We start from the raw sequence: 10,083 nt of genomic DNA, 5'->3' as shown, positions 1-10,083 counted from the left end.
CCGCTCTCGCTCCGGCCTCAAGTCCCTGTCAGTGCGTCCGTCGAGGGAGGGCGATCTCTTTCCAATCTTTTCGATGATCTCCCTGGTCGCCGTCGCCATCGAGCATGATGATGAGCCTCAGCCTCGACATCTGTGCCCGCCGGGGAGGAGGGCCGATTCTGTTGCCCTGCTGATTACCGTAAGACCCGGACGTCGCATCCCTGTCATTGGGAGCGCGGGGCGCGAGAGCAAGCGATGCGCCCTCCTGTGCCATTCGGCGCGGGTCATGAGTACTCTGCGGCAAATCAGAGGGAGCCGCGGCCACTGCAGCTTGCGCTGCACGGCCGCGCATAGGTATTCAAGTCCGGTTACGTTGGGGACGTCACTCCCTTTCGGCTTGACAGGGCCACGGCGCATTTATGGCGATGTCGATAGGGGGACCCACGAGATCGGCGCCCTGATCCTCCAGTCCGCGCCCGAGGTGGATATTCGTCTGGTGGACCCGAGCAAGTCCGACCCCGTGCCCAGGGTCGGGCGAGGCGGAGTTTTTGCGGTGGGGGTCGGGCACTCCCGACCCAGGCCCTCTGGGTTGGGCGAGGCGGAGTTTAGTCTTCAAGGGGTTGGGAGCGTCCAACCCCGGGACTCTGGGTCGGGCGAGGCGGAACGTGGCCTCTCCCTCTCATATTGGGCTGACGGTAATTTTGCTACCTTAGATGGGCTTGGGCCTTTAAGTTCTGTTGATTTCATGGGCTAGGGGATATCGTTGATATTTCCCCCCAACACTTCTCCTTAATGTTAACTACTTTGTTTTAGGACCATAAACATTTTTAGTTAAGATCTGAAGGAAGCAACAAGAACACCCTTTAAAGTTAAGATCTGCTAAATAAAGGTCTGGACTCTGGAGAGCAAGTCTTTTATCTAATTACCATTTTTACATGAAGAGCACAGTGAACACAATGAGCACGATGCAGTGTCAAATTGCCTATACCATAGAAATTCCATGCACCATAGCAAGGTAAAGGAAACCGTAAACCATCTAAGCAACCCATAAGCACAGACACAGCTACTATTTCGCCACTGCAGTAACTAGGCTCAAACAAGCATATCATGATCCATTCAGATGATCCATATCAAGCTCAAACAAGGAAATCGCTTTCCTTGGATCATATGTTCTTACCTTAGATCGATGAGGTCGACATCCACAGATGCAGGAGCAGGAGTTGTCCTAGCCGCCGGTGGTGGCCTAGGTGTGCGAGTACCTCGCCGACGAGTTGAGGAGCCCTGAACCAGACCAAAGCTAGCTCGAACCGGCAACCGCTCGTCACCCCGTTCGTTCCCTCCAACCTCCTGTGAAGCTGTCTCGTTGGTGGTTGACGCCAGTGATCCACTAACGACGCCGGAAGGGCCAGGAGGCACAGAACCAATCCGGTCCTAGAGCCGTCGCCGCTGCTCCAGCCCACCACTCCGGCCATCCTCCAGGCATGCCTATGCCTGTGGCCATGGCGGCGCTGGGCCATGCGCTAGAGGCTAGGCCCGTCGCCGCTGGGCCCATGCTGCCGGAGGCTAGCGACGTTGATGCGCTCGCGCCGGGGACGCCGGGCCACGTGTCGGTGGCCAGGCCCACCGCAACTGGAACGCCACCCCATGACACGGCAGTATGGCCAGTCTGGGCGGCACCATCCACCCCCGCAGTTGCTACGCCTCCAGGCGCACCGGGGAGTCCGGGCCATGCGCCCGCCACCACACCGGGAAGCACTCCTGCGGTAGCCAGGAGGATGCCTAAGAGACCCGTCGGTGGGCCTCCCAGTCACACAAATAGGGCGCCGCCAGCCCCTCCACCAGACACGAACGACGCGCCACTAGCCCCTCCGCTGGCCGCATCCTGGAGCCCACCACCGCATCTGCCCCTCTCAACCGCCGGAGCCCATTTTCTAGCACGCGCAGCCGCATCCCCCTCATCCATTCTGGCCGCCACCACCAGACCTCGAGACCATGAGAACGAGAGAGGAGTTGAGTAGTTCGGGAAGGAGTCGGTGGCAATTTAGCTATAATTTTCGCGAAGTCCAGGGGTAGTTTTGTAACATAGGGGCGTGGATGGAGGGGAAGCCGCGGGGAGTTGATTTTTCCGGCTTCTCCTCCCCAGTACAAATTGGAAAATAGCTTCACAGGTGCTTCACGAGAGAAGCCGTTTTTTGGAAGGGTGTTTGGTACGGCTTCTCCGGAAGCCCTACCAAAGAACCCTAAGGGCTCGTTCGTTTCAGCCGGATTGGATTCCGGCTAGGATTACTTCCAGGTCTGGTTTGAGTGATTCCACTTGTGTCACTCAATCCGATCGGATTTAATCCTGTCAATCCACTCAAAACGAACATGTCATAACAAACAGGTCATGAAAGATTTGATATCAAGTCAATTCTCAGGAGGGTTAATACTGAGGCGTCACTGCTGGCGACATGGTTCCTTGGGGGGAAATTGGAGCCCAAGTCGGATCCACGAGGCGCAGCTGCCCACAGGACACTGCTGCAAACGTTTTTGAGTCGCTCACCACCACCTACCACCCAACTAGCCACTGCCAAAACACAAGCGAAGAAGAACATGAGCTCTCATTAGCATCAGATATGAAAAATTGCATGTTGGGAAGCAGCCATTGTATCTGTACCCGATTGTATCTAACTGGGACAAGAGTATCATACAATTTTATACTTTGTCTTCTTGGTTTGGTCCTCGCTGCCCAGCACTTGCTACCCCATCTCGTGCTTCTCAAAGATGCCTGCATGATCAACAGGCACAAGCAGTAAGTAAATAGCCAATAGCACTCTGACTCTAAAATCAGACTCACGCATCACTCCAGATGTACTGATCCTACTGTTTCTCTAGTTACTTGTAGCATAGATTAATCTGACCACCAACAAGAATATCAGAACCAATAGGAACGCCATGTGTGTCCAATACAGAAACCAAGAATTTGCACGAACGAAAGAAATGAAGCAACAGAGAAAGAAACGGCACGGACCTTGGGAGCAAGAAGGGGGACTAGCTACCGGGCAAGGGGCGGCACTAGTTAGAGCGGCGGAGCACCTCGGGGTCGTGTATGGATAGCACGAAGCGCGATAGCGCCTCGAGGTAGAGCGTCGCCGGGGTAACCCCTGGCGGCGGCGACGAGCTCCGAAAGAACGCCCCGACGGAGGCGGTTGGCCTCGAGCGCGACGTCCTTGAGCTCATCCAAGAACGCCTCCATGTCAGCGGTGCCGGCCACCTCGGCGGCCACGAGGGCCTCTCGGGCCCGGCGGAGGCGGTCGGAGACGGCGGGAACGGCGACGCGGATCCGGCGGGGACGGGAGGCTGAACGAGAGGGAGGATCGAGAGTAGACCGAGTCGAGCGAGTGGTCAGGATCCGTTCCGGAGGGGAGGAGGTGCGGAACGATTCCGGGTCGTGAGTAGAGGGGGAAAACCGAACCGGGCCTGTTTCCATTCCGGGCCAAATCTAACCGAACAGCGAATGCAAACCATGCCTGACTCCATTCCGGGCCGTTTCAATCCACCCGGATTGGGCCTCATTCCGGACCAATCCGGTTAAAACGAACGGGCCCTAAGTGGGCACAGAAATAAGCTAAACATGACCGGCCCAAGAACATGGTGCGGCCCACTGGCCCAGCTCGCTAACGCGAGGCTATCAGCCGCTCGCTTGTAATTGAACGCCCAGGATTGATCCAGGAGCAACCCTACCGACCCCATCTCTCCCGCTCCGCCGAGGTCTTGCCGCGCCTTCCCGGCGGCGCCCCACCTTTCCGACCGACGGCATGCCCACCGCCACCCTCCTCCGCCCGCAGTCCCGCACCATGTGAGGTTTCGTCGAGGCAACGGTGGATCCAGCTATGGGGAGCCGCCGAGCGCCGCGCCAAGGGCCGAGTTGTGTGGATTTTCGTGGCGGTGACCTCGTTCTGGCTCGATTGTTTGAGAGCCACAAGCCCACCAAAAATCCAAGAACCGCTGATCTGGTGAGATAGTCTCCTTCTCGCTTACCTATATTCTCCTTTAAATATGGAATATGGCTGCTGCTACTTTACTTATCTGCTTAGATGTATGCAGCTACTAGTCACATGTTAAAAAGGACGCAAATTTGTACTACGTGATGCGATGGTTTGCTCTACTGAATGGTATCCACGTTATATTCTAATGCTAGAGCTTTTCTCTTGCCATCCACTGATTTCCCATCATGTCTTACTATGTGTGTGCCTTTTCTTTTTTCTTTGACACGGCTTAAGTCACTCATGTAGCTTTAACATAAGAAGCCTTCTCGTTGTCGATGTTAATTAGATTACTTTTTGAAGGACCAAATCCGCAGGTGTCACTTTGCAGATGTTGTTTCCAGTTGTTCCACGAACACCCCCTCCCCTCCCTCATGCCCGTTCATCCACGCGCAAACGGCCATTTGACAGTACAACACTGTAACAATTAGCATGGTTTACTTGCCTGGCAATGTGTTAAAGAACCAGCCGGATTGAGTATTTGAGTGTGCTGCGGTAAAAAGTGCATAGTTATTTGTTCAAGGGTAATGTCTCTATCAATACCAAGGATTACCGCATATATTTGGGGTGGGCATATTTCAATCCTGTGCCATCCATGACGGCTTTGTTTGGTTTTGCTTCTGGTAGAATCCATATATTGTTATGCTTGTTTTAGTGAATATAGTTCGAGTGTAGTGAATCCTATCTGTCTTACTATATTTCGTTTTGCTTTATCGCTTTCGCATTGGGATTAAATTGGTGCAAAGTCGGAAACCTTTGAACTAGCCCCATGTAGCTTTGTTTATTTTGCTTCCGTTTAGTCTAGTTGTTTGCTCAGTCGGAAACCTTTGAACTAGCCCCATGTAGCTTTGTTTATTTTGCTTCCGTTTAGTCTAGATGTTTGCTCCTTTCCATGTAAGTTTGCTTCAGTTCATCTCTATTTTTTTTCTATATATTGTTCGTGCAGATTAATGCCAATTGGGACTAGATTCGAATACTTTATCCATTTAGACTGTCCAGTGGTAGCTTTATCCACACTAAGATAAGAGATTCTGTTTTCCATTCTTTCATTATTCCTTTTGTACTGATTTGCTTTCTGCCATCTGCATTTGGAGATGAAACTTGCTGTAATCCGTATAAGGAGATGAAGCCTACTGTAATCTGAATATGGAGGATAAAAAGAGGTCATTCTTTTTCTTTGAATGTTGTATGTTATCCCCAGAATCCAGATGTTGCCCGTGATGTTTGTCACAGCTAAAGAGAGCTCTTATTTTCACTCTTACTCAAATCATGTTGTACAGATACTTACTGCAGTTATTCATGGTCACACACACTTTTTGCATATACATGAGCATCTTTGTCTGATTTTTGGATGGTAGGTGTTGGATGATTTTCTTATCTTGCAGAACCTTGCAAAAATAATACTTCAAATGATGGGCATGCTTAACATGGTGTAGAATCTTTTATATGGTGCACTATGCATTTCTTTAGGATGGCTAAATTCATGATAAATTGCTAATTGAACTAGTGTAGCTTGTAGTTGGGATTTTTGAAGCTTCAGTTTTGATGCATTCTTTGATTTTCTTAGTGATAAATATGAAGCTGGGAAAAGAGACTTAGTGCAACATGAGGCCTCAGTTCAAGATATGCTTGAGACCTTTGGTGTGTCAATGATCAAAGTGTCTAATTAAATAACTAAATGAATAGGATGAAGAGCAATAGCTATTCTGAGAAGTTTAGTATGATGCAACTTAAGATGTTAAGATAGTTTATCTTTGCACATTTCTAAAATAGGATAGCATATGAATATGAAATTTTCTGGTAGAAAACAAATAGATTGAAACACACACAACTTGAGAACAAATTGACAGTATTTAAAGAGCATTTTAGCCTAAAAACCATGTCATAGCTAAATATTAGTCAAATGTGCACAGCATCTGTTTTTTTTATCTTGGTTACTTGGTTGGTCTATATATTTTTTACCAGATTCAGATAATGTGAATCATAATACTTTGAACGTACAATTATATTTCAGTCTACGGTCATTACCATTGTTCTATGCTTATTATATGTGTTGTCATACTATATAATGTTACTCATACAGCCTTTTTCTTTACGTGTAGTTATAACATACTAAACAAAGTAAGGCAAGGATGATTGTGTAGCCTTTGCGTGTCCTGAGTTTTATTGTTTACTACTTTTGTTTTTTTGAACAGACTGAACGATGGCACAGACGGATGACGGATGTGCAAGGAAGTATTCCCTTTCTTGCTTGAAGTTTTTAGGTAGACTATTACATATTGTTTAGGGTCTCCCCTCTGCTTTGTGTCAAATAAGACCAAAAAATTTGATGTGTCCTCCAGTAATATCGAATTACGTAAGCAAATTGTAAGGATCCAAATGGTTGACTTTGTATAGAGTAGGTGGTAGATGGTATTTGTTAACATTTACTATTTTGTTCATGCTGTCATGTGATGTTTGACAAGTGGTTACCCTCTGCAAAGAATGCAGATTTGACCTGGTGAATATTTTTGCATAGCCACACTAATGGAGGGAAATCACAGGCCAATGCAACACGTTTTAATATCTGGAAATCGACAAGGTATGTACCATGTACTGATGAAATTACTTATGTTAGTTCATGGAGCTTTCTAAGTGAAATATATCTTGAGGCTTATCTGCCAGATGGTTGGTTAACAGTTAAAAAGGTTCTTGAGTTAGTCCTGACATTATGGAAAGATATCTGGCTGAGGAACAAATGGAAAGATATCTGACATTATGGAAAGATACAGGTCCCTTTGGCCTTTGCTACAAACATGTCTACCTTCTGCAATTGTCATAGCTGCCTACCTCACTTTTCTTTCATATCAATGTCTACAATTTTATTTTCAGGAGATGGGAAAAGCATGCGAAGATGAGTTCAGACTGGACCTCACACCATTTGATGCCCCATAAGAGGCTCACTCAAAGAATTCTCCCCTTGGTGGTTATTCTCTTGAGGTCCACTTGGCCACCTACACCATGTCTTCATTTTGTTGACCATGTCCTGTAGATGGTAGCAAAGAAAGTTACACAAATTGTACTGTTTAGTAAAATACACTATTGTTAAGAATATTCTAATAGCTAAGAATATGAGTTTGATTACATTACCTGAAATTTTGGTAAACTTGGGAGCTGCCATGTTGTTTCCTTAACAAACACTCTCCAAACTTGAGTAATACAGTAGGCCATGATAGTGAAATGCAACCCGAAGAGCACTTTATAGAGCATGTCCTGTGGCATGGTCTTGGAGAGCATGTAGTCCATGAAGGCTATGATAGAGATCATAGTCATGTATGTGAGAATTCCGACTAACTTCACGCAGTTCTTGCCCCTTCCAAGACTTGCTAGGACGTATGCCATAATCCATATGCTTAGAAATATCACAAAGAGTGACATCACTACCCTCTTCTCAATGCTAGGATCTTCAGGGTTCAGCATTTCAAGCAAACTTAGATGAGGCTTGAGTTGCTGCTGGTAACCTTTGGCTTGTTCATTTCCTTCAGCCTTTCTGGGGAAGAACAAGAGAACACTAGGAACAGCAAACCATACGAAGTCGCCGAGCAGACTCCTAAATTTCACCAATCTTTTGCTACAGATCTTCCCCAGTCTTCCTTTCTTAATCCACCTTTTCTTTCCAACTGAATTCCTAATCTGAAATTATCAATAATGAATCAATTCATAATCTGAAATTACCAAAAATGGAATCAATTCCTAATCCTAAATTGCCAATAATGAAATCAAATCCTAATATGAAATTGCCAAAAATGAATCAGTTCCCAATTGAAATTACCAATAATGAATCAATTCATAACCTGAAATTACCAATAATGAAATTAATTCATGATATGAAATAACCAACAGTGAAATCAATTCCTAATCTGAAATTTGCCAGTACTGAAATCAAACCCTAATATTTAATTCCCAAAATGAATCAACTACTAATTGAAATTACCAATAATGAAATCAATTCTGAATCTTAAATTACCAATAACGAATCAATTCCTATTCTGAAATTATCTGAGTTCAAGCTTCACAATTGCAACTTCTCTATTAGCTTTCTTAATCTAACTTATGCACTAACAGTAACACACCAAAGAAACAAAGAGCTGCAAACTCGACTGACAGCAAACTAACCTTGAGAACAAATTTTCTGGTAGCACCCCGTGCTACCGAAGAAGGCGGCGGCGCGACTACAGCTCGCCGCAAGGAGGTCGATGGCGTCGCCGTCGACGATGCCAGGCCGTCGCCGGGGCCGCGTGCATTGCGGGGGGACGTGAGGAGGCCACGGCCCGAGACGTGTTCGAAGCGGTGGTCTCCAGCGGCGGCGGTGTAGAGGCCGCGGCGGAGTACCTCCACTTGGAACACGACTTGCGCAGGACTGCTGTCGCCGCGGGCACCGCTTGGGACCGCAAACGCGGCAAGCAGGGAGAGCCCAAAGCACTGGTCTCCTGTAGCGGAGATGAAGGGGCCATGGGAGCCGTCATCGGCGGTGATGAAGACCCGTACGACCACAGAGTCGGCGAGGAGCTCATCGTGGCGGCCTCGGTCAGTGGCGGTGGAGCGGCCGCAGCGGAGCTTCTCCACCTCGAAGACGACAACCGGAGTGTTCTGGTCGCCGCGGGCACCAATTGATACCAGAAGGGCGGCGAGCAAGGGGCGCCCGAGGCCCTGGTCCTCCGTGGCGGCGATTTGGGGGCCATGGCTGCGATCGTTGTCGGCGGCGAAGACGCGCACCACCACCCAGTCCTCGGCTTCAGGAGTTGGGAGTAGGGCGGCGGTGGCGCCTGGCTCCGTGACGAGCCCGTCGAGGAAGAGGGTCGAGGCGGGGAGGAGGCCGCGGCCGTGATGTCCGCCGGGCCCGCTCGTCGCAGGGAGGAGGGCGAAGCCGACTTGGTGGGCCCCTCGTGTCGCGAGACTCCCGACGATGAGGAGGCCGTCGCGGGCGAGGAGCGCGCCGCGGAGTTGATCGTCGGTGATGAGGAAGCCGCGAGGCGACCCGGCTCCCGTGTCGAAGAGGAGCGCGCCGCGGAGTTGATCGTCGGTGATGAGGAAGCCGCGAGGCGCCCCGGCTCCCGTGTCGAAGAGGAGCGCACGGTGGACGTGCTCGGCGTCCGCCGCGAGCAGGGCGGCGTCTCCGCCGTGGCGCCCGGCGTGCTCTGCGAGGGGGTCGAAGAGGCGAGCGGCGATGAGCTCGCCGGTGGCCCCGTCGACGCGGAGCATGAGAACGGCGCCGCCCCCGGCCGGGCCGGCGACCGCGAGGACAACGTCCCCGTCGGCCATGGCGGTGGGATTTGGGTGGGTTTGGTGTTGCGGGGATTTGGTGCTTCTCCAAGTTTTTTCGTGAGGATTCGGAATGGAAGCGGTTCGGTGGGGAATGCGGCGTTTATAAATACCCTTGCTCCCCTTTCTGAAACAGGAATTTTCTCTTTCGGGTCCTTTTCTCGGCGTGGAAACTTGTTTGAGCAAACTTCAGCCTGACAGCCTGAATCTCCCTTATCAGTTATTCTCTGAACGCTAGCGTTGTTTGCTCGTTTGGTTCCTTCGAGCTGACGTTTAGTTTTCGTCACATCAAATATTCAGAAGTTAATTAGAAGGATTAAATATGAGTTAATTATAAAACTAATTGTATAGATGGAGGCTAAACGGCAAGACGAATCTATTAAACCTAATTAATCCATCATTAGTAAATGTTTACTATAGCAGCACATTATCAAATCATGAACTAATTAAGCTAATAGATTCGTCTCACCATTTAGCCTACATCCATGTAATGGGTTTTCTAAATAGTCTACGTTTAATACTTCTAATTAGTATAACATTCGATGTGACAGGTGCTAAAAATAAGCAGCTGGAACCAAACACCCTGCATTGTTGCAACTCATGAACCTAACTCATGCTCATAGAGACATACGTCGACACGAGGTTTCCCCTCCACTCGATCAATCCAAACAGCAGTCTGCCCCGTTTTTCCAACATGGCAGCCCCACTGGATATTATCACTTTCTCCTTCCATTTCTCCATTTTCATTCTCTCTCATACTCCTTATCCCCAACATGGC

The 10,083-nt window shown here is 49.0% G+C and overlaps 1 protein-coding gene and 2 long non-coding RNA genes across 11 annotated transcripts; 1 reads left to right on the top strand and 2 right to left on the bottom strand.

Annotated features, from left to right (window-relative positions):
• Nucleotides 1-2,348: 2,348 nt before the first annotated feature.
• On the bottom strand, nucleotides 2,349-3,034 carry LOC111255666. Of its 2 annotated transcripts, none has more exons than XR_002677194.1 (3): nucleotides 2,990-3,034; nucleotides 2,636-2,746; nucleotides 2,349-2,545 (listed from the first exon to the last, which is right to left on the bottom strand). It is a non-coding gene; the product is annotated as an uncharacterized LOC111255666 (long non-coding RNA). The 2 variants fall into 2 exon arrangements; XR_001163748.3 differs by having other exon boundaries at nucleotides 2,670-2,746.
• A 659-nt stretch (nucleotides 3,035-3,693) lies between these two features.
• On the top strand, nucleotides 3,694-7,139 carry LOC105914149. 8 transcript variants are annotated; one of them, XR_002677453.1, is made up of 3 exons: nucleotides 3,694-3,974; nucleotides 4,066-4,133; nucleotides 5,099-7,139. It is a non-coding gene; the product is annotated as an uncharacterized LOC105914149 (long non-coding RNA). The 8 variants fall into 8 exon arrangements; XR_002677447.1 differs by having other exon boundaries at nucleotides 4,066-5,167; nucleotides 6,200-7,139; XR_002677451.1 differs by having other exon boundaries at nucleotides 3,694-4,133; nucleotides 5,099-5,167; nucleotides 6,200-7,139.
• Nucleotides 6,728-9,361, bottom strand: LOC101767469. Its single transcript, XM_004967150.3, has 3 exons — nucleotides 8,160-9,361; nucleotides 7,134-7,676; nucleotides 6,728-7,029 (listed from the first exon to the last, which is right to left on the bottom strand). Exons 1-3 carry the CDS (start codon nucleotides 9,303-9,305, stop codon nucleotides 6,916-6,918), a joined length of 1,803 nt encoding a protein of 600 aa, XP_004967207.1. The 5' UTR covers nucleotides 9,306-9,361; the 3' UTR covers nucleotides 6,728-6,915.
• Nucleotides 9,362-10,083: the final 722 nt, after the last annotated feature.

Source organism: Setaria italica, chromosome IV (assembly GCF_000263155.2).
Source record: "Setaria italica strain Yugu1 chromosome IV, Setaria_italica_v2.0, whole genome shotgun sequence".
Taxonomy (NCBI): domain Eukaryota; kingdom Viridiplantae; phylum Streptophyta; class Magnoliopsida; order Poales; family Poaceae; genus Setaria; species Setaria italica.
The sequence above is the reverse complement of the archived record's forward strand: the minus strand, read 5'-3'. Positions and strand labels throughout refer to the sequence as shown.

Excerpts from the sequence above, each read along its gene's own strand:
- LOC101767469 (XM_004967150.3), bottom strand. The coding sequence starts at position 9,305 with ATGGCCGACGGGGACGTTGTCCTCGCGGTCGCCGGCCCGGCCGGGGGC. Across the intron at positions 7,677-8,159 it reads CCAGAAAATTTGTTCTCAAG|ATTAGGAATTCAGTTGGAAA; the intron begins GTTAGTTTGCTG and ends TGATAATTTCAG. Across the intron at positions 7,030-7,133 it reads CAAGTTTACCAAAATTTCAG|GACATGGTCAACAAAATGAA; the intron begins GTAATGTAATCA and ends TACCATCTACAG.